General features: G+C 32.5%; 2 protein-coding genes across 2 annotated transcripts in view; both read right to left on the reverse strand.

The window, feature by feature from the left end:
• Positions 1 to 24,341, reverse strand: part of LOC144848956 (uncharacterized) — a 114,525-nt gene that overhangs the window by 53,043 nt on the left and 37,141 nt on the right. The gene's annotated exons all lie outside the window — the stretch shown is intronic.
• LOC144848621 (organic cation transporter protein-like) lies at positions 2,315 to 22,750 on the reverse strand. Its single transcript, XM_078705439.1, has 10 exons — positions 22,346 to 22,750; positions 15,138 to 15,241; positions 14,857 to 15,011; positions 8,422 to 8,590; positions 7,446 to 7,581; positions 6,206 to 6,288; positions 5,720 to 5,928; positions 4,656 to 4,764; positions 3,864 to 4,079; positions 2,315 to 3,515 (listed from the first exon to the last, which is right to left on the reverse strand). The coding sequence occupies exons 1-10, from the start codon at positions 22,730 to 22,732 to the stop codon at positions 3,434 to 3,436; spliced, it is 1,650 nt and encodes a 549-aa protein (XP_078561565.1). The 5' UTR covers positions 22,733 to 22,750; the 3' UTR covers positions 2,315 to 3,433.

Raw genomic sequence — 24,341 nt, forward strand, 5'->3', positions numbered from 1 at the left:
GAAGAGCTCTGTCCTGTAATTACACGTAAGACGAACACTACCATGGTATAACAATGACATTCACGAAGCTAGACGTCTTTGTCGTCGTCTGGAACGTCGCTGGAAGAAATCTCAAACGGAAGAAGATCGGCTGTCATTTGGAACCCATAAAGACCATGTAATTGAACTGATTACTCGCGCAAAAATGGAATACTTCATTATAACTGAAGCTTAAAAAATTAGTATTCTACCTTCTTCGTCTGTAAATTTGTGTTTAATATCCTTAACATTTAAACTAGACGTAAACAAGATAGACACTCCTTTACTATGTGTTGTTCCAAAGCTGTGATAGGCTTCACCTTTGTGTGTGTCTTGCCTTATAATATTATTGTCAAAATGGGTTTCTTGCAGAAACACAATGCCAACATTTTGTTCTTCAAGCCATTTTAAAGACTATACTGTAATGTAATAATACATTTTCGATCAGTATTCTAAAAGATAATCGCATTTTGAAAAGACTGAAAATAAGCGATTTTAAAGGGAAACGTTTATCAATATCAATGATCTTATTAACAAGGATGGTATGGTCGATAAGATCACAGGCCTTGGAGAAATCAGTAAGAACCATGGTACCAACATTGTGCTTATTCTTAGCACCTTGACAGAGATAATGCACCAAGTGGGTCAGGTAATGAGCAGTAGACAAACCCTTAACATTTCCAAACTGGTTAACATAGATTTCTGTACTTATATCTTGCAAGATCCAGTCAGTGATAAACTCCTCAGCTACTTTGGCAAACACAGAAGTAATGGAGATAGGTCTGAGTTTGTCAATAGTAGGAGGCTGAACATTGGGCACAGGGACTACAACTACCTTTTTCCACTGAGAAGGAACAATGCCTTCAGAAAAAGAACAGTTGAGTATATCACAAAGTGGTTCACTAAACTCCATGGCAAATAATTTAACAATTTTGGGTGGGACCAAATCTGGTCCGCAGGCCTTGTTTTCTTTAATGGATCTTAATTTTGTATAAATATCCCAAGGAAAAAGTTTAGGTGCAGGTTTGTCAGAGGGAAGGAATGCGGGAAGTTGAGTTTTATTTAGAATAGGGATGTGAGCACTAATGTTAGTAAACAAGTCATTGATGACATTAGCGATAGATTTATGGTCCAATGGAGAAATTTCAGGAACTGGTATATTGAGATCAATTTTCTTAGTGTCTGTCATAACTCTGACCTGTTGGTGCCATTTACTCTGGGTCAGTTGTCTAACTCTATCAGCATTACATTTTACTTTAGCTATAATGATTTCCCTCTTGACTTTGTTTCTGCAAGCATTCCAATGGGATAAGTTATTGGATTTAAACGCTTTTTGGCGTTCAGAAATAAGATTTCTGATATTTTGAGTAAGCCAAGGTTTATCAGTATTGTGCGTTTTAATATTGTTTAACGGGAAAAACTTATTAATAGCAGTGATCAGGTTGTAATAGAAAGCATCAACTTTACTCTGTGTATAAATGCAGCTATAAATATCACTCCAATTCTGAGATACAATCCAGGTGCCAAACGATCTTATTCTGGTATCATAAGGGACGAACACTTATAGATTTGACAACATTTTTGATAGCTTGAAATTCTTAATTATCCCCCCTTCGAGCTTGCGATTGCTCTTCCCTTATTTGTTTTTGTTTTTTTTTTATAAATTTTTTATATATATAGTTTTACTATGACATGTATTTTTACACGCAATTTGGCTCTTAGCCACGAGTTGTAATTTTGGTCGATTTTTGATATTTGAAATAAAAGTGAATAATAATAATAAACGTAGGCTACTTGTACGTTTCGAACGCCCTGACCACATGCAGTTTCCTTGTATAGAGCAATGTCTCTTTATTTGTAATCAGATAATTAATGACGTCATATAAGGACATAAGGTTATGTTTTTTTAAATAATGAAAAATAGAAAACATCTAAAACATGTAAATATTATTTTAAAATATGCTAAGACTATTATTTTAAAAATATATAAAATTCTCATATTAATATATGATAGGCATAAACTCTGATTCATTTAAGCATCTTTATGTACATGTTTATAGCTATGAATAACAATTAAACACTGAGTTCTAGATTATTAAACAATTTTGGGTAGGGTTTAGTAAAAAATGCTCAAACATTTATTCATATCAATGTATAGAGTAATGTCTGCTCTACATTTTGCTTTTAATTGATTCAATTTGAATTCAGTTCAATTTTATACCATTACTTTGCAAATAACAAATCCTGAAATCAGAAGTAAACACAAACTTTTGTGACAACATCAGTATAACAAAAATATATTCCCCAAAGTTTTTTGCCTTTTATTCATTCACACAAGGTCCATATAATATATATAATCAAGAACAACGCAATTCAAGTGTTACCATAGACGTTGTGAAGCTCCAAACAAAAATTGGATTGATTTTTTACAACAAGTAAGAACACCCCTATTGAAAATAAATGGTAGGGTCCATTCCAAAAATGTGTTGCTTTTCATCATCTTGTATTAAAAAATTAAATTTCAACAATCCGTGTAAAAGCTTTTGAAATCAACGTTTACAGTGCAATACTAGGAAAAATTGCAAGAAAATACTGTAATTTAAAAAATGGCCGTTACTATGGCAACAAGATACAGATATTCTAAAACGCTTAGGCTAGGCCTAGCCTAATACTAACAGGCCTAGCTAGGCTGAAAAGCAAAACTTCGACAAAAAAATAAAACTCATCTAGGCTAATTATGTTATTTCCAAAGATTCCACGTCTTGTAGAGATGTTCTATTAATTAATCAAAAGTCTACAAACGATCTAAAGCTAATTTAAATGCCTTTTTGATCTAAATTAGTACATAAGCCTATATATCTATCCAGAAAATGTACTTCCATCGCGAAAAACCAGGCATAACATTCAAATCGCGGCGAAAGTACAAAATAGGTGGCACTGTTGTATTTCAAAAGCAATTGTATAAAACAAAGTATTATCCAAACGCGACAAGATTTTTTTTTTCGTACATGAAAAAACTACAATTAAACTATCGTTTAATATTGCACGCCATGTGACCCACAACCGTCCAATCAAATAACAGGAATTTATTTAGGCGTTATATAATATGCTATAAGTAATATTATTACTAATTGCTTCTACAATAAGAATCACATCTGATTTTACCAATCAATGGTCTTCAAATATATGAATATATATAGGCCTATATATCTTTATTTGATAATTATATTCAATGATTTTCTTATATTAGGAAATACCATTTCAATTAGTTAATACTAAGTTTATTAATAATTTTACCTTAACCCGTTAATGTGGAAATTATACAGCAGGTGAATAATATTGGATGTGTTGATAATAAGAATAATTACGCCACAGTTTAATAGGAACCAGTACGTTTACAACAACTAATAATGGTTTAAACGGATGGTTTGAGTTCAAGCAATTCTTCGTCTACACTTTCTTCCCGTTCATTATAAGAAATGACACAAGCCGACTTTCTGTAAGAGAAACAAAAGGAGATCCGTTAACTATTATATTGTTTGTAAAAAACATAAACGTGTAAATAAGTAATAGAACAACAACACTGTTTTGAAAGTAGTACTTTGGTATTTGATTGCTTAGTTAATTCTCTATAATCCAGTACCGGAAGAGTATAACGTTGTTAACAGAAATCTTCAATCTCACGTTTTTACATTCATAAACGTGGTATCGGTCTTGAATTAAAATCATCTGATAGACGAGAAGAATGGTAAATGTTTGGTGTCAATTGGTTCTTTAAAAATCTCACGATTTGGAGACCAGATTGTAGTTCACATTTTTTAAATGTGCACTATAATATCACGTACTTTGATTTTCCAAAGTTTTCTCCTTCTTCTAAAGTCTCTGGAAGCTGTTTTCCATTGGTTTCTGGTAAAATTAATGTGAATATTCCGGCAGTGATAGACAGACTCCCAAAACATAAAAGATGAAGTGGTTCCCATAGCACACTTAATTCAAGTAGTAACGGGGCAATAATTCCTCCGAAAATTGCTGAGGTGGATGAAACACCAACACCAATGGCCCTAAAAATGTGTTAAATATTTAATAGTTGTCTTGGTTAAAGATATATTGTCCCCCAAAAAAATATTTTTTTTAATTTTTTTGTTGAATATGTTATTTTAATGTCACATAATAGTTATTCACTCTCACAAAAAATTGGGTCTGAAAAAAATGTATTTACCTGAGAAAAATGTAATTTAAAGCAAAACATGGTCAAATTGTCTGGAAGACAATGAGTTTTTGGGTAATTTAACCGTTTATTTTGTCTTTTTATAGGTGAAATAATTTTTTCCCCCGTTTTTTTTCTTATGGAAGTGAACAACTTCAATAAAACTGCAAAATGGCCTATTCAAAGTCCGATTTTAAAAATCTTTATTTTTCATGATTTTGGGGGACAATACATCTTTAAGACGATTATTATAGTCTCTATGAATATCATTATCATTATTATTAGCATTATCATTAGCATTACATTATTATTATACTAATTAAAATCATGATAATCAAAATGAAATTGCAAGTAATATTGGTAAGTTAAATCTAAACAACATGTTCAGTATCGATCAATAATGAATGGCAAATTTGGTATTCTTTATTACCTGACTGGAGTTGGGAATATTTCGGCTGCAAACAGATAAATTAAAGCAAATGCAAACGTCACACTAAATTTACCAATCATAGCTGTTGTGATCTTCCATAATCCAGTTGCTTGTGAAGAAAGAGACAACAAACAAACAAATATTATTGGTTATATTTTGTTTCGAAAATGAGTTATAGCGCATGTCAATTTTCAATTATTATGAGCTAGCTTCACTGTATCTACATTTAATAAATGTTATATCTTTCCAGTATCATATCTACAAAATCAGAGAGATATTGTCTCATTGAACACGTGAATTCTGGCATCATAAATAATATTGTAGACTATATCTAGGTCGTGCCCACAGATGGTTCTCGTATACACAGTAATTTCAGCGTAAACAAACTGGCGATTTCAAATGTACGTACAGGATGACTATAATACATTGTCGTTTACAGAAACAATAGACAGATGCTGATTTATGTAGTCAACTAAAATTAGCACCCTGGGAATTACTTCCGAAAGAGAAACTTGTCACAAAATGAGTACAAATTATTGGAATCAATACATTTGTATAAACGTATATTCTATCAAAATAGTATTTTTTTAAGAAAATCGGTCTGTCTTCAACATTATGATGATGTACTCGAGCTGTTCAACCGGTTTTCAGCTAGTAAAAATAAGTATCGTAGGAGGAAGAGATAGGTAAATGCGAAGCATCCTCGTATTATTGTGTGCGGGTATTTTTCAAGATGGACATTCATTAGACAATGTATGCCACGATCGGAAAACACCACTATTTGGGGGCAAATCGTTGAACTTAAAATTCGTTTTAATTGTCAATAACTAATTATCTAACTCAATTTAATTAGTAAACAGGGTTACATCAGGTGGTTAAAATCAGTAGTGAAAGTACGAACCAACTTTATATACCACGAATTTTGCCCTTACGTATATATATAGATACACCAATACAAAATATTGTTGGCATAATAATGTTACCATATTGTATTTTTGCATAAACGACTTTACACTATAATCCATTAATTATTATGAATATACAAAATTGTTTTAAAAACTCACGTGTCCAAATAGTCAAAATACAGGCCACGCCACCAATTAGCATAGTAAAACATAGGCTCCACCTCCTCCCAAATTTGTCAACAACAAACATACAAAGTAAACAGGCTGGTATTTCTACAATGCCAGATATCCAAAACGCAATGTAATCATTAACTCCAAGCGTCGATGTACTAAGTGACAGCCCATAGTAAACACAAGAAACAACAAACCTGTAATTTAAACAACAATTAATGAATTTTGCCTTACCTGGTTGTACAGTAGTTTTACCACTTGACAATTTTCAGCTTGTGTGTAAACCTTAAACACATATAATATGGGATTAATGTAGCCTTCGCATTACTGTTGTGAATTATAGGTTCAATGATAAGAACAGGCTACTGCAAAGTTTAGTTTACTTACTCGGGCACAAGTGTGATTTTTTAACAATAACAAATAAAATCACTGTTACTTACAAAACAGTTTGAAAAGTCTAAAAATTATTATTACCAGTTATACATCATTATAAGCGTCTTTTTTCTCATGTTTGGCGTCTTGAACAGGTCTAATATGGTACCACTCTCATCTTCAGCCTATAGAAAGTAATTAATATCTTTTAGTAAACGTACATTACTACCACTTTTCCCAGATTAATGTTTGTTTTTCTATTTCGTTGTGCGACAGCACAATTTATTTCAATACGGTCAAGATAAATAGAAATAATAAATATTATTATGAGAGATGCTAATAAAACCGTAAATAAGTTAAAAACTTTGTAATTATCATTAAATTGTAATAGTTTTAGCTTTTTGAATAAGGATACGTTGAGGAATAATAATATTCAGTGATTACTCCTTTAGAACGGAGTAACATTTTTGTAACTGGGATCGACCCATACAAAATGTTTACAAAAATAATACATAGTAATAATTATATAGATACAAAAAGTTAATAACGATTCACAATTACCATATGTTTAAGAAGTTCACATTCTACGGATTGTTAAAAATCAAATATATAAAAATAAACTCATTAAGAGGTAGAAATGGGTTTTTTTTCAATGTTTCTCTCCTATGTGCCATAGCTTTCATTAAAAATGATTTATTATTCATTGTACAAAATGTGGATAATTGTTTTATCTTGGTAAAAATCATATAAGCCTATGTTATCTAGTAGTAGGTATGTTGAACCAATAATACAAATGTCCAAATAGTATTCATTAAGTCCATTTTCAATTTATTAAAACAAAAAATTTCTTATGGAGGATAAACTTTCACAATCAAATAAGAATGTTTCACCTATGCTACAGTGTATATGAATATAGTATAATATAATAATAATAATATATATGACACATAATAGGTACAACTCAGCACTATAAGCGTATATGCATCATGTCATAGGATGGTGTACATCAACTTTTTACAATCGTATGTTAACGTACATGCATGTTTAAGAGATGTTAATTTCATTAAAATTAAAAAAATGATCACCTATAATTCGTCAAAGTGACGAATTAAATTCTAGTTATTATTATTATTACATCAATATCTCTTATAATATAGTTTCGATTCTATATACTGTAGAGACGGTAATTAGTGAATAAAATTCCAAAAACAAAAAAAGTAGATTTAATATTAGCAGTTTACGTTTAATCTTTTGGTTTTTTTTTAATGAATAGCTCTTTATTGACTGTGTACTAAATTTGTAGAATTAACTACTGAGCAACATTAAATATTTTAATACATACAACGGTAAAATTGTGTTTATCGTATATCAAATCAGGCAATTTCTTCCCATTTACTTTTGCTGCTTTCTCTATCGCCCTCAACGCTTCGTCGATACGACCTTGGGTCATCAACCATCTTGCCGATTCAGGTATAAATCTAGAATTAAAGAATAACGAGAGAAATCAGAGAATGCCAACCTGCGCCATTGGTGAAACGAGAAAACTGATCTACAATCGTGATGATTATTAGGTCGAAAAATGTGAATTTATGGAATTTATGAAATGTTTAAAATAGTCTAAAACGTACGTGCTTGAGATAATTATATGCCGCAGTGTATTGAGCCCTAATGGTGTATGATTTCCGGTTGTGAAATTCACGTATCTATATTGCGCAGATGATGAAAATTTGTCACAATGCATTTAGTAGTGTTGACGTAATCTTTCTAACAAACAGATAAACAACCTCCGTCTTGACAAATGTTATAGTTATAAAATATGAATATACTTGTCATTGATTGGATTGGTTTAGTCATATATTTGATGCGGGTATAAGTTTGTTTTACCCAACAGTCGTGCCAGCTTCAAATCCTTTTATGAATTCAGAGATGTGTAGACTTAATGCAAGAAAATGTATTAGTCTCAATGATAAAGATAGCCAACTCTCAAGATTAGGCCTTAGGCGGATATTCCTGCCAAACCAATCATGATGATTATGGGATAGCTACCATTAGGTCGAGGGTGAACTTTCTTGAAACATGGAAACTACAAAATGTTTGCTATTTCATAATATTTTGAAAATATCAATTCAAAACGAATTAATTAATTAATCAAAATTCTGACGTTTGGATTGCACGTTTACAGTATCTAATATCATAAGCGGCCGGAAAGCCTTATTAATGTTGAAGACATGTGCGACGCTATTCCTCTCTGTCTTTTTTAATAACATAATATTCGTTTAAATTGTGTTTCCAAGATATTTTAGAAGGCTACTACTTACGGATAAAGTATCAATAATAGTCCACCTGACAGAGAAGTCACCATTGCCAATGTTCTCCAGTTTGTAAAGAAGTAAGCAAACAAAGCAAGCATCATGTAGCCTGTTGCCCACATTATTGATGTGTAAATAGCAACGGCTTTTCTGTAACTTGGTCCTACCCATTCAGTACCTATGAAACAAAATTATGCAAGCAAGAAAACATTTATTTTGAATGATTTAAAACTCGTGTAAAATCCATTTTGTCGTTTTGCAAATTTCACAACATCTATACCTTTAAGTGGAAGTAAACATTAGGTCAACAACTTTGGTCGTCTATAAGCACGTTTTTCTCTCAGAGTCGTTACCCCAATACTGATTGATTGATTGATTGAATTTATTTGATGCTCAACATTAAAATAACAAGCAGACTAAAGACAAAATAACGAGCATCAGGAACACCCATTAGGCCGGAAAAACCAGCCCATTTCCAATGGGGTCCAAATTGCACATAACAAACAATAAAAAATACAACATTTATAAAAAATATATATATATATATACATAAAAAATAAAGCCCAGTAAAACAGAAAAATTTAAAGAGAAAACAAACAAGTAATGAGAAGATTGCACGTCATCAAGACCATATAGTTATCAAAATTGTTATAAATATTAAATATTGCGTTCAAAATGTTTTTTAATATGAGATTTGAAGGTAGTTATGTTGGAAATTAATTTTAAGTTAGATGGAAGAGCGTTCCAGTCTTTGATAGCAGAGAAGAAAAAAGTAGAATGAGACTGTTTGTTTCCTTTAAGTAGAGGTAAAACCAGATTAACATTACGTTGGCGTGTGTTATGTGTGTGGATTGTGGATGTCCGTGAGAAATGTTCAGATAGATATGGAGCTGCATTGTTATTGACAATTTTATGAACATTACAAAGCCTGAGAAATCTTACTCTACTTTCCACCTTAAGCAAGCCAATGTCTGATAACTCCTTCTGACCAATATGAGATCGTGGTCCGAAACCGTAAATAAAACGTACAAATTTGTTCTGAGTGGTCTGTAGTTTTTGCTTCAAAACTTTGTCAATACCTTCATACCAAGTCGAAGCACAATAATCAAACAAGCATTGAATTAAGGCAGAGCATAACAGTTTTTTCGTATTTTTGTCCAAGCAACTAGCCTGACGATATAAATACCTTAATCTACTATTCGCCTTTTTTATTACACTTTTGGCGATGTTGTTACAAGAGGCAGAACTATCAAGTTCTATACCTAAATATTTTACTGATTTTGAACCCGTTAAAGTAAGGCCATGAGAAATAATATTGAAAGATCGTAAACGTTGAAGCCTTTTTTGGGTACAAAAGATGATAGATTCAGTTTTACTGATATTGATAGATAGTTTGTTATCGACAAGCCATACTCTACATGAATCAAGAGCTTTACTAAGTTTATCAGCGACGACAGTCGGATCTTTGTGCCAAAAAACAATTGCACTGTCATCAGCATATAACAGCAATTTGCATTCAGGGTCGATACTTACAACCATATCGTTTATAAAACATAAAAAAAGCAAAGGACCCAATATGCTACCCTGTGGAACTCCACATGAAATATCCATGGGAACGGATAAGGAGTCTTATGTATTACTTATAATTATTACTTATTTCTTTCTTTATTTAGTACCACACCTGAGACATTATGCACATTTCATTTTCTTTATGTTCCCATGAGCTTGTTTTTCAGTTTATTGCAGGCAGTATACCCAGAGAAGAGTGAAATGACCACTCCTCCCTGATATACCCATGCACACCGGACAGGCCAGTTTGTTGTTTTGGATTTAATCTCCTTAGTTTATAGGTTTTGTACCAGGCATAGTACTCCATTTATCTAATTCAACCCGACTATTACTGTATTTAGGGTCTAGTTTCTTCACTTTATTATGCCTATTTATTATATTTTCAGTTTGAACCGCAATCAATTGATTGCGAAGTTAATAACCTTGTCGTAATTTTCTTGTATACACCACCACAAGACGCTACGAGAGTTACAGCATGATGCATGGACTATAACCATCGTAAGAATTTTAAAAAATCTAAACATCCGATGATATACTGAAAATCAACTAATTATTAATTTAATTCGAACGAGAAATCGTAATGTGTACCATTATTTTCATATTGAAATAATGCCCATAATTTGTATACACCATGCATCTATATATAAATTTACGTAAGGGCAAAATTCGGTAAATCGCGCTTTATTTCTAGAATTTTTACTTGATGGTATATAAAGTTGGTTCGTACTTTTGGTACTGATTTTAACCATCTGATGTAACCATGTTTACTAATTAAATTGAGTTAGATAATTAGTTATTGACGATTAAAACGAATTTAGGTTCAACGATTTGCCCCAAATAGGGGTGTTTTCCGATCGTGGTATACACTGACTAATGGATGTCCAACTGCGAGGATGCTTCGCATTTTCCTATCTCCTCCTACGATAATTATTTTTAATAGCTGAAAACCGGTTGAACAGCTCGAGTACAGCATCATAATGTTGAAGACAGGCCGATTTTCTTTTAAAAATACTATTTTGATAGATTTAATATACGTTTATACAAATGTTTTGATCTGCGATAAATGGAACATTCCAATCTCTGTTCCACAAGTGTCTATTCCCTCAGGCGTCGTAAAGACAAGTACAGTCATAACAGAAATTCGATCCATTTTTTTCCAATCTGTGGAATCTTTTTTTTTAACGCATAATGAGCTAGCCTTTCCAGTCGCCGTCTATTATGTACAATCAACTTTATCATTGCACCACCATCCACACCACCACCCTCCCCCTCACTGGCATGAGTAGCGTTGTAAAGTCAGTAGAGGACAGGCCTACAGTACGAAGGATCACATGCCCTAAACGCAGAAAAACTTTGGTGGTTAGAAAACAACTTAAAGATGTATTGTCCCTTGAAACACAAAAAAATGAAGGTCAAAGTATTCTAAATTTAAATTGGCAATATCAAAGTAATATTAAAGTTATTCACTTTAAGTCGAAAATTCCAGCCAAAAGCAACAAGTTTACGTAATTAACAGGTAAATTAGTTTGATTACATTTCATCTGGAAAATCGTCGCCAACGAAAGTAAACAAAGATTTCAAACCACAAGTACGCATTATGCATATGCTAATTAGGATTGTTTACAACTCGTCACGGTTGAGAAGGTATTTTCACACAGATCGTGAGGAAGTTTTATGATTATGCATACAGAGTAGCCAAACAAGCGCGTTTCATTATGGGATATGTTTTGATCGAAAACTTTGACTGGAAGTCAAAGTTATTTTTTTAACAAAAAAACGTCTGTATTTCAGTTAAATGATTTTTTTTTTCGAAAAATTCTTGGTGATAGTTAATAACTATTAAGATACTTCAAAATGACCCACCTTTTTTCGAAATCTGTTATTTTTTATTTTTTTGGAATTAGTCAAAGGGACAATACATCTTTAAGTATGAATTGGCTCTAAGAAACAATTGACCATTGGGCCTACTAATTAAGTTGAGTTAGATAATTATTTATTGACGATTAAAGCGAATTTACGATTTGCCCCGAATAGAGGTGTACTTTATTACTGACAGTTCCTTCTGAACGTTTGTATTAATTAATAATGTAACTACTGTACAAAAAAATATAAACGTCGTATTAGTGATGTATCGTTACATGTACTGTACTATTTCAATCGACTATGACGGTGACAGTTTCAACAAAGTATTAAATCGAAATGTTTTACTGTGTTTAGTGGTATATTATTTGTAAAACATGAAAACAATTAATATTTCGTTACTAAATCGATAAAGAATATATTTAAAAATTGTTCGTCTTTGCACCCATCCTTCAACCCTAATGTTACATACAAAACACAAATTCAGTTTGTTTCTTATTTTATGACAAGTTTCTTTTTCGGAAGTAATTCCCGGGGTGCTAATTTTAGTTGAGTACATAAATCAACGTGTCTATTTATTCGTTCCTGTAAACGACATGTATTATTGTCCTGCATGTACATTTGAAGTCGCCAGTTTTTTTAACGCTGAGATTACTATGTATTCGAGAACCATCTGTGGGCACGACCTAGATGGTACGCGAGCGAAGCGAGCGTACCATCTAGTAGATATAAATCAGATCATTCCTTAACCGATCGATGGCGGTAAAAATGAGCTGTCAAATATTGATGTACGTTTCCATCTATCTCTCTTCTCCTCTACGAACTGGCATCTCCTCAAAGCAGCCTCTGCAATACCACGTCTAACCGCTTGACGCCAGACATTTAGGGTTTCCGTCTATGTCTCCCACCTATCTGGAGGAATACATTATACGCCTTCAGATCTCTCTTGAGCTGGAGGGAAGGATGCCAAACACGTGCCTTAGCAGAGAGTTTATTCCGACGCGTTCTTGTCTCATGTAAGTAGTCCAGGTCTCGCTTCCGTAAATTAAAGAGCTAAGAACACAGCCCTGATAAACTCGGATATGTGTGTATGTTGAGAAAGAATTTTGTTTTCCCATACTTGCTTTGCTAGTTTAGCCATGATGGTGATTGAATTATAGTATTGAGAAGAATATTCCAAAAAAGTGTAAGACACAGCCATGATTGACAACACTGTTGATATAGAAAGGATACCTTCATGTTGGCATGGAAAGAGATCAACATACTGAGTAGTTTTTGGAGGACATTCAATCTTTTGTAGAACTTGAATATGCCATTTCTGACAAGATCGAAAGCCTTAGTTGATGTAAAATGGTTGACCTTGTGTTCTACTTTTCTCTAACTTGCATCTGCCGAAAATATCATGTCAGTCGTTGATCTTCCAGCCCTGAAACCACATTATGATAAGTATCTGTAGCCTGTTTAGGATTTCAAACGATGTTCAAAAGAGAAATTCCTCTATAGCTATTGCAGTCACGCTTATTCTTAAAAAGTTTCCTACTGCTTTCTTGATACCGTTGTAAATACTGTCATGGATCAGTTGTTGTTCGTGTGCGTTCTGCGTATTTGCATATAAGTGTCTTGCTGCTAGTTGTTTTGCGAGCATTGTGTTTGGCGCATTTGCATATAGGTGATGTTTTGTTTAACTACCTGGTTTTTCTGTCTGCGCGTCAGAAAAGCTTTTGTTGCAAACACAGGAAGATGTGATTTTCGTTACCGTGTTGTATTATTAAGCCGTTGTTGAAGTTACCATTGTAAGTAGTAAAACGAATTATATTACACGATAGACGGATCATTGCCTGTTAATTTATTATACGAAATTGCATGCATACAACTTAAATAAAGCAAATAATGTTCTCAAATCTTTACTTCAATTTATAGAGAAATGGTTGATTGCTGTACGATCTTTCGTTCTTATTAGTAAATACATCATTCAAGTTGATTCAGGTATTGATCATTTGTAATGACGTTTAATTGATTGTATTGTTCTTAATGATAACCAGTTTGTACACAGTGTGTTTAAGTATAGTGGTAATACAGTGGTAAAGTGAAGTTATAAACTGATTATTATTGATTATTGGTAATACAGTGGTAAAGTGAAGTTATAAACCGATTGTTATTGAAATTATGTAACGCTTGTTTGTATATTTGCAGGGCTTTTTCCTTCGTTCTCTTTATTTTCTGAGTAACGTTGATTCGTACACAATAAATGGTATGGTAACGGCAATCAACAACTTGTTGTCTTTCTGTTGGTCTTGATATTGCATTCATTTGAGCCAAGCCTCGCACGCTTGATACCCGGGGAGAGAACTTCCAAATTAATCCGGGCATGGTCTCACGTACCACGACAATACGACAGATGTTACCAGATTCAGCAATCTTCAAGATATAAATGTTTGCACACTGTCCGGCAATGCGCTGTGTGGCATCACAAGTAGTTGGAAATATTTTGTATGCTAAACATTATTAGCCTCAATTGCTGGTTCAATAACTTGGTAGTCGTGGCTACTGTAGTTCTTTCTTTCAAGAGGTAGAAATACTGTAGCTGTATTGTAAATTGCTTCTTTCGTGGTGTTCTATTTGGCTGTAGCATCTTGATCCGGAAGGTTTAGAAGAGCTGGTCCAAGGTTGATACATAATCAACCACCTGAAATTGATATCTTTTAATACAAAGTTGAAGACGCACTTTGCGATAGCTTCTAGTTATTTAATGACGACCGCCTAGTTATAATCAAATCAAGCTGATGCCATCGATGAGATCTGGGATTTTCCATGATACTTTGGTTTGCTCTTTAAAAAAAGTGGTTGTAATACAGATGTTATGATAGGTGTGTAGCTCATGTTCATCTTTCCAATATCATGATGTCCCAAGCAAGTTTATGCATAATGTACTAATGTATTTTAAATATAAGCAAATGTCTCGTATTGATTCAAAAAATAGTCTAAGTAAGCATAACACATATTTTACGGACTCACCGATGATATAGCACAAAGTGAACATTCCAAAATTACAAGCCGCTACAACACATCGCAGACACAGATACGTAATCAAATTGGGAGAAAATGCAACAGCAAATCCAGCAATACACTGTACTAGAATTGTTATGAAACACATTGGTTTTCGTCCATATCTAGTAAAACAAACGAAAATATTGCATAAATATATATTATTATTATGTTTAATACCTCGAAAAACTTATGCCTTTCTCGGTATTATTTCATTATATCTATTTTGGTGCTACGTGTCATAGGCCTACCTGTCAGACAAAGAACCAACAACCATCGATCCGACTAAAACGGCTGTAAAGAAAATAGACTGAGCAATGGCAGGTATAGTTTTATCCTCACAGACCAAATCCCACTAATTGAGAAGAAAGAAAGAAACAATAAATAATCGGTTTTGATCAGTAAAGTAAACGAATGACATAATAACGCCACGTGATCTTAAAGGCCAGGCAAACATTTCAATACAACATCATACATTCCAATAATATTATTGATCCTTGATATTTCTCGAGATTCTGTGTGGGTGTGTGTGTGTTGCTTTTCAAAATAAATTTCTCATCAGTAGGGGATAGATATTTCATTATATTGTTTTTGTACATACATTAAAAAAAATAAACGGTGAGGCAAAACATTTTACCAGATAATGATATATACGTAAGTTGACTTGAATAACTTGAATTTAACATACACACAGAGTTACTTCATTGTGTTTATTGTCATTTTACAAACTTGTGATAGTTACCTATAATGGGCAAACACTTTTCTAATAACTGAAAGTAAACATCCAAACCCCAATCAATCAATCAATCATTAATATTAAAAGTTACTTGGTTACGGAAAGTATTTAAAATGAAGGATAAGAAATTAGCACAATTCAATTATAAGATGTTATAGATTTATTCAAAAATTTTAGAGGAAAATGCTTTTTAAGTTTAAACCACAATAATATATCATTTAAGCAATTAATACTAGGAACGGGAGATAAGCTAGTAGATTATATTTACACATTTGAAGCCTTCAAATATTATCAGCATTAAATAAGCCAGTGGGTAAATCTTTATTGAGATCATTTAAAAGCAATATGCTATATAACATTGAATGTGAAACATATAACAATAAAGAAACAAGTATAGAATAATGGGTAGCTGTAAGACATACTATCATGCTAATATAATTTCGATTTATCAGAAAAGGAATTACTGTGATACGAGTTACAGGTAACACATTTATAATAATAATAATAATATTTATTTCCACAAATAATAAAGCAAAATACAGAGTAGCATAATACTGTAAATATACAACTGATAATGAACATAAATAATATAATGCAAGAAAAGAAGTTGGTAAGTACTGATCTATTATGATTTTTATTTGTTTTATCTTATATATATAATGTATATAAATAGGTTGTATAATCCGGGTTCTGAAATGAATACAAAAATGAAAATAAAGGTGTATAGAAAAATATAAGAACATTAATGAAAAAAGGGTAATACGGAATTCAAAAATGTAAAAATGTTACTGATGAATTGTAACATTAGGAATTAACAAAAATTTAAAAAAACATAATAATGATGTTATGTAATGACATGAGATAATAATTATGAATGTGAATAAAAGTGGTGTTTGCGCCACAAAAGAGAAAAAAAGACATTAAAGGATTTTTAAAGATTTGTTAATCGATCGTACATACAGTAAAACTAAACAAACCCATTTTTTTAAAGATTTTTTTGGCACTATATTAAAGTATCCACCGAAAACCCATCAACTTTTCTTTGCACTGTTTTTCATTTTCTGGAGACAATACTAGATGGTAACAGCAGCTTGAACTACTGAGAAAGTCTATATTTCACTATTTAAAAACAATTTATTTTTGTTGTTGTATATCTGTTAAACATTTAAATTATGTATGTGTGTGGGTGTGTGGGTGCGTGTGTGTGTGTGCGCGTGCATATTGAACCAAATCAGATCTGTAGCTTAAAATGTTCACGTTTAGGCCTATAGAAGAGTATGTAGCAAACATTATATTTTCAAATCATAAATCAATCAAATATTGCATTGACAGTTATTGTTTAACATATAACTTAACTCAAAATATTCTATTTTATACGTTGTACCATCATTCTTATAAAATACATCGTAATTATTTATAAGTACAGTAATTTGTAACTCAAGACACAATAAAAGTATATAAACATATATATGGAAATTGTGTCCAACTTATTTGATGTATTGTTGTTTGTTTCTAGGTAGTATTCTACTGGTTAATTGTGCTAATACATAATATAACAACTAAATACATTTCTGTCATTTGATTGGATTGTGGGTCACATAGCGTGCAATAGTACGTTAAATAGTATGGTATCTCTGCCTTTGTTTGGTCGTTCGTTGACATAATTACTAATAGAGTAGGTTTATACAAATTCAAATAAATATAACATTTTATAATGTATATATAATTTTTTGAAAATCAAATATATATAATTGTTTTGCAATGTAAATATATTATAAAAAAATGTTACTGTTTCAATGTATTCATATGTATAAGTCTACCTTTTATTCAATCTGATTCAAATGACAGGAATCTATTTAGATTCTAAATACAACAAATAAGGGTAAGAAGTATGTAACAAAGCATGGTCAACATTTTGGGGTACCAGCTGGGCGTGCAAAACCTCGTTATAATCAGTTGGTCAGCAACCAGGTTCGCGTGAGCCTGAGTGAGTTATTTTTGTGGGACAATAGCTATAGGGCTGATTTTAGTCATGCGTGTATGGTTGTGAGGGACCTCATTCCCATTTTGAACATGCTATGAAAATGGATTCTTAACTGCCGTCGTAAATTGCCTATTCTAACAGCAGCATATGGAAGTAAACCGGGTATGCCTGTGTGGAAAGATTTAGTAGAAAATAATATTACCGAAGTTTTGCGTGACTCTGGGTGTAGTAGTGTCGTGGTGAAACGATCCTTTGCGAAACCTGAACAACTAACGGGGAATTTAGTACTTGTGTATTGATGGATGAAATGGTAAGACGTTTCCCTATAGCTAATATTAATACCCCATTTTTGTCAGGACCGGTAAAGGCGATTTGTGTGGAAAATCATGTATTTGGTTTAATTATTGGAAATGTTACAGGGGTAAGGGATCCGAATAATCCTGAAAAAAATGGACCAGTATAATGACTCTACATTGGGAAAAGTTTGAGATTTGGCAAAGTCATAAACAAATTACTAGAAATGGAAATTACTTTAAATACATATTTAATGACAATAATGAAAATGTGTGTCTCCTAGTGTGGAATTTGGTAATTTAGTAAGACAAAAAGTTGTTCCTAAAACTCTTAGAGGGGTAGTTTTTCAGTTGGCCCATGAATCTGTATTAGGCGGTCACCTAGGGGTTGAGAAAACCAATAACAACATTTAAAAAAATGGCCTAGGTTGCAATCCGATGTACGTCGTCGTGCGACATATGCCAGTGAACTGTACCTAAAGGAAAGGGCAGCCGTGGGTAAAATGCCTAGAATGGAGGAACCATTTCAAAGCCAATCAAACCCATGACTACAAGTGGACATATATATACGATATATTCTGTTGTTGGTAGATATAGCCTACGATATCCGGAAGCTATACCTATTGAGAATATTGATACGGTAACGGTAGCAGAAATGCTCGTATCAATGTATTCTAGATTAGGATTCCCAAATACTTGCCGATACGGGTTCGTAAGTGTAAAGACCACGTCATATCATGCAATGTGCAACGGGTTAGTAGAAAAGTTTAATGGAACGTTAAAGCTCATGTTGAAAAATAATGTGCGAAGAACTGATTGGGATAGATATATTGATCCATTACTAACCAGAACGGAGTATAGCGAACGTGTGAATTGGCCCGTGAAAACCTCACACGTGCAGCGAATCATTATAAACCTTATCAATAAGTAAATGACGAGGTATAAGTATTGCTTTTAACCGACAATAATAAACTTTTAATGATTTATAAGGAACCATTCCCTGTGATTGGAAAGGTAAATGAGTTAAACTATAAAGTAAATATGTGTCATAAATCCTCCATATGTTAAAACAATATAAGGGTAGACCAATTCCTATGGCATGTTGTCAAAGCGTATATGATATTGCATGCACTTTAGTAATTGAAGAAGAGCAAAGTTCATTCTTTGTAGATGCTTCTGAGTTGAAAGATTATGTCAATGACGATTTGCTTGAGTTGGGTCCACCAAGAGAAGGTGAAAGTGTGAGTGATGTTAAAATTAATCCAAAATTTTAAAAAAAAAAGTTTTGATTATGCTTAACAAATACCGTGAAGTTTTGACAGATAAACCAGAGCATACTCACCTCGGGAGATAGTGGTTAATGAATAAAAACCAGTTCATAGTTTCACCATACCTTATCCCATATAACTTGAGAGTGGATGTGAAAAGAGGTGCAGGAAAAGTTGAGAATGGGAGTGATAATATCAAGGGTAGAAAAGGTAAAGACAATTGAAAATGCAGTGAGGCCGACTAACAACTAACAAGTGCGATCATTTTTTGGGCTAGTTAGTTAGTATATAGTAAATTTATTGATAACTTTGCAACTATTGCCGTCCCTCTGTCTGATTGTACTAAGAAGGGTAGACCGAATGTTATTAATTGGAATGCTGAGTTAGACGAATCATTCCATTCATTATAAAATAAAAGTTATGTAGCTCACAAATATTACAATTACCTGAAATTAACAAAACGTTTATTTTAAGAACAGACGCATCCAATGTAGGGGTGGGAGCGACATTACTACAAGAGACTGGAGGAGACGTATTTCCAGTTGCTTACGCGAGTAAAAAACAAATAAGGCTAAATAAAGCTGTCGTTTGGAGTGTTCAATCTATATTGAAAGAAATTTATAATTGAAACCGATCATCAACCATTAACAACATAATTCTCGAGTGGCAAATTGCAGAATTGTAATAGCTTTGCAACCTTTTCGGGTTCGGATTCAAGTTTCATTTCATTTCATTTCACATTTATTCAATTAATGAAAACTTAAACAATTACAAAAAGTTATAAAAGGGAAGGACAATGTGGGTGCGGACTACATGAGTAGACATGATTAAGAGAAGTCGCTTTATTTACGATTACATTGGATGGGTTTATAATTGGTAATATATACTTACATTCAATCCAAGAAGTACATGTTATTGTAAATGTGAATTTGTGCAAGTAATAGTATTTATGTCACGTATAGTATATGTATTGTAAAAGGAAAACACACAAACAAAATGTGAGTTAAATGTCGGGAAATTGAACTTAAAGAGGGTGGTTAATTGTCACAGAATAATGGAATAATCTAACAGGTGATCACTATTAATTGTGGTAATGAGCAAATTCTTTAAATAAGAATGTTTCGTGTAGACTGCGGAGTAGCGCAGACATTCTTCCAACAGAGGGAGAGGAGAGTGAGCAGCGTTATAGTTTGATTGATTGATTGAGTATTCTTTATTTTTCACACAAAAGTCATAAAATACATAAAAAAAAGGAAATAAAGTACAATAAAGTGTGAAAAACAGGATAACCACAAGCAAGCAAAGTTTTTAATCTATGGCACCCTAACTTAAAATATAAATTTACAAATACATTACAAAAATGTTTTCATGTAGTAAATTATAAATTATTAAGGAAAATACAACGTACTATAATATATGTTATGCATCACAGAATATATACTGAAATGTGATTAATTAATTTGAAACGATAAAGATACAAGATGATGAATATGTGATATATGTCTAAGTTTTTTTTTACAAATGTTTTCACAAAGATATATTGTTTCTTTATAACTATTAATGCATTTATTTAGTAATAGTTTTTTAAATATTGATATATTTTTACTCTCTCTCATATTTCTAATAAGTTGATTACATAGCTTAAGTCCTCTATATGCTATACTTTGCTGACCCATATTTTGCCTTTATTTCGAGTGTCATATGTATGATAAGTATCAAATAAACTGAATAAAGAATTTAAACATTTTGGAAGTTGTCCTTTTTGGTACTTAAACATAAAATTTAAAACACTGTTTTTATACAAATCAAATATATTAAATGTGCCCGTTTTCACAAAGATCTGAGAAGAGGGATGATGAAAGAGCTTTCTTTTCTGAGGCAAAAGAAGGCGGTTCATATTTTTCCGCACCCCATACAATAATACCATATGTCAATATCACCTCACCGTAAAACAATTGAATATAAGTATCTATATATAAATTATGGTTAATTCTGACACAGGCGAGCACAATGGAAACACTTCGGTACAAATCTCTGCCTAATCTATCTCAGATGTATCGTGAAATGTAAATTCGATAACATTAGTTTTCACTAGTACGATATTGTTCCATATTACTATCTTAGGAAGAAAATGTCTGATTTCATCGGTAGATTTTCAACTCAATTTCAATTTTACGCGAATCGAAGTAATTTCCGGGTTCACGATGAGTTCACCTTGCAACAACCTGGTTTCAACTAAGTTGGCCGTTATAGCCATTTTAGTTTTTTGTTTATTTTCGGAACAGACCGCGCGTGTGAAGGTACAGTAAAAATTATACTGCAAATTAATAAAGATCAAATTAAATATACGCTATAAAGCATCGGAATATATTGTGGGGAATAGTATTATAAAATTACATAGGGAGATTGAGTGAAATCCCGATAGCCGAGTTTTATTGACGGGATCTTTGGCCGAAACGGCCCACTCTGTCGCGGAAGTTAGTTTCAAAAGATGTTTAAATTAAATAATGTTTTAATTATTAGGATGGTATTTATTTGAATAAACGCCACTCCAATAAAACATCACTTTGAATAATAAATTCTATATACACTCTAAATCTCTATAACCTCTATCTGACATTCTATCTATTCTATAAAACCTCTATAAAAACACTATAAAATTCTATGAAAAGGTTGCCCAGGTTGAGATGTTCATTCTTTCATTCATTCATTCGGCCTCATTGCATTTCCAATTGCCTTTACTTTTTCTTTTTGCATTTTAACCATTCAAATACCTCCGCGACTTTTCCCATATGTTCCTCCCAAGTCTCAGCGCGTATGAGGATATCATCTATGTAATTATGAACCTTCGTTATACCTTTTAACAATTTATGCATTACCCGGCTAAAAGTAGCAGCAGCGTTCACTAGGCCAAAGGCATCATGTTGAACTCAAACAGTCCTCCTTCATGTATTACAAACGCAGTCAAATGTTTAAAATCAGGAGCCATTGGTATTTGCAAATATCCTTTACTCAGATCAATTTTTGTAAAATACTGATCTTTACTAATTGCGCTAACATTTCATACGGGACGCAACACACGAACAACCACAAGCAATAGAATAATCATTAATAGAAACCAAGTTTAAATGCATTCCGTTTTATCGTAGACCTAAACAATAACATACCGCCACCTTACCTCTTGAATAATAGTTGATTTGTAATCTGTCCTATCATAATCCCAATGCTCACATCGGCTAATGGGCCAGTTACCTGTTGGTTTATCTCCGGCTAAAAATGATTCTGTTGTTGTATTCGTAAATCGTAGACAGTCTTCTCCTTCCGTTGGCATTATAAACAACAATTTTTCCTTTTCACATTGCTGTTTGGTCAAATTCCACGAAAACGGACAGTCTAGATTTTCAAATTCTGATGTTGTACACCAAAAATCAACATTTGCGGCAAAAAATATTTGACCCATTTGATGAAAAGCGGCAGGAATATTAGTCAAACACATAGTAGCGATTATCGCTTTCTGATAGAAACCAAACTCTCCAACATACTTAACTAAATCGTCAAACTTCATGTTTACTTAAAACATCCGAACGAGATTACTACTAGGAGAGACTAACACACTGCCTGCTATGCTAATAACAAACGTTGGTATTTTCTATGGAATAGTTCATTATTTCAAATAGGGTAGACATTGTAGGTACTACTTCAAATATTGAATCAATGTTATTTTACTTGGTATATATAACATTTAAATAATGTTATAATAATAATGTACACCACTTATATTAGTTCTGAAAAGAACTGTTGAGTTTCTCTTCAGAAATAATATACGTGGTGTACCGTAGACGTTATATCAACATTTGATTTCACCATGCAAACTTTCAAACAAAATAATAATATACACCTCATTATTACTGTTACTGCACAGTCCCTCAATGTTTTGTAAAAGAGTTTGTTGAAATATCTTGCTTTTGGTCTCCATTATAATAATGTTTAACAACTCTGGTTGGTAAATTGTAATGTTTCGAAACTACAGAACTAAAAAAAGTGCTTTTAAATCATTCATTCGCTAAGTCTCCAATTTAAATTAGGCATCAAAGGATCCCTGCATATCAAAATAGAAAAGCCCTTACTTCAAAATAAATAAGGCGAGTATATGACTTGCACTTTCTCTCTACAGTGACCGAACAACGTTTCTTTCCGTATGGTATTGTTCTGCGTATTTCGAAAATGTGTCCAGATTTAAACAATGAATAGATTAGTTAGCAGTACACTTTATATTATTGACATTGATATCATCACAAGGATTTTAATAACCAACATTCTGATCTATTCAAATAATTATTTCGTAGTGCTAAATAATATTTAAATTTCAACCCACAGAATTAATTCTAACAAAAAATACGGAACACATCAGGCACAGAACATGAATTCTAAACCGTTCGGTGATATACTGAAATTTAATTAATTTAAAACGATAAGATGAGGAATATAATATATATATATTTATGCTATGACGTTATCCAAATTCCTTCACTTGCACTGATGAAGGGTTAGTGTTGCCCGAAAGCTCTGCTAATTTTTCTGGCTGTTTTACATTATCGTTTTGATTTAGCTTTTCGCTTTTTTTTTGTATCTCTATTGAGATCCAGCCACTGACATTTTTTCAGTAATTTGCCTTTAGATTTATATATATATATATATATATCCAAAGGCAAATTACTGAAAAAATGACAATGCTGTGGGTATCAGTGGCTGGATCTCAATGGTGATACAAAAAAAAGCGAAAAGCTAAATCAAAACGATAAAGTAAAACAGCCAATAAACGTCACAGGAACTGAATAAATTCTAAACCGCCCGGTGGTGATATACTGAAAATTAATTAATTAATTTGAAACGATAAGATGAGGAAATTTGTGAGAATGAGAAAAAGTCTCAACCGAGACTCAAACCCGGAACCTTCTGCTTGATATGCAAATGTCCTAACCATTAGACCACTGGGGCTTCCATGGTATAGTTCAAACCCAATTGTATAGCGACTCTTTAACATTCTCGGCGTGGTACGGCGGAACAGCACTAGTCCCTCAGTTGTACGATAAAACCTGTTGGACTTAACATTAGGAACATACTCCCAGATCGGTAAAATTATTCGATTGACTACCTAAATTTAAGTTTTAATA

The sequence above is a fragment of the Antedon bifida genome, chromosome 7 (assembly GCF_963402885.1).
Source record: "Antedon bifida chromosome 7, ecAntBifi1.1, whole genome shotgun sequence".
In the NCBI taxonomy this organism is placed as follows: domain Eukaryota; kingdom Metazoa; phylum Echinodermata; class Crinoidea; order Comatulida; family Antedonidae; genus Antedon; species Antedon bifida.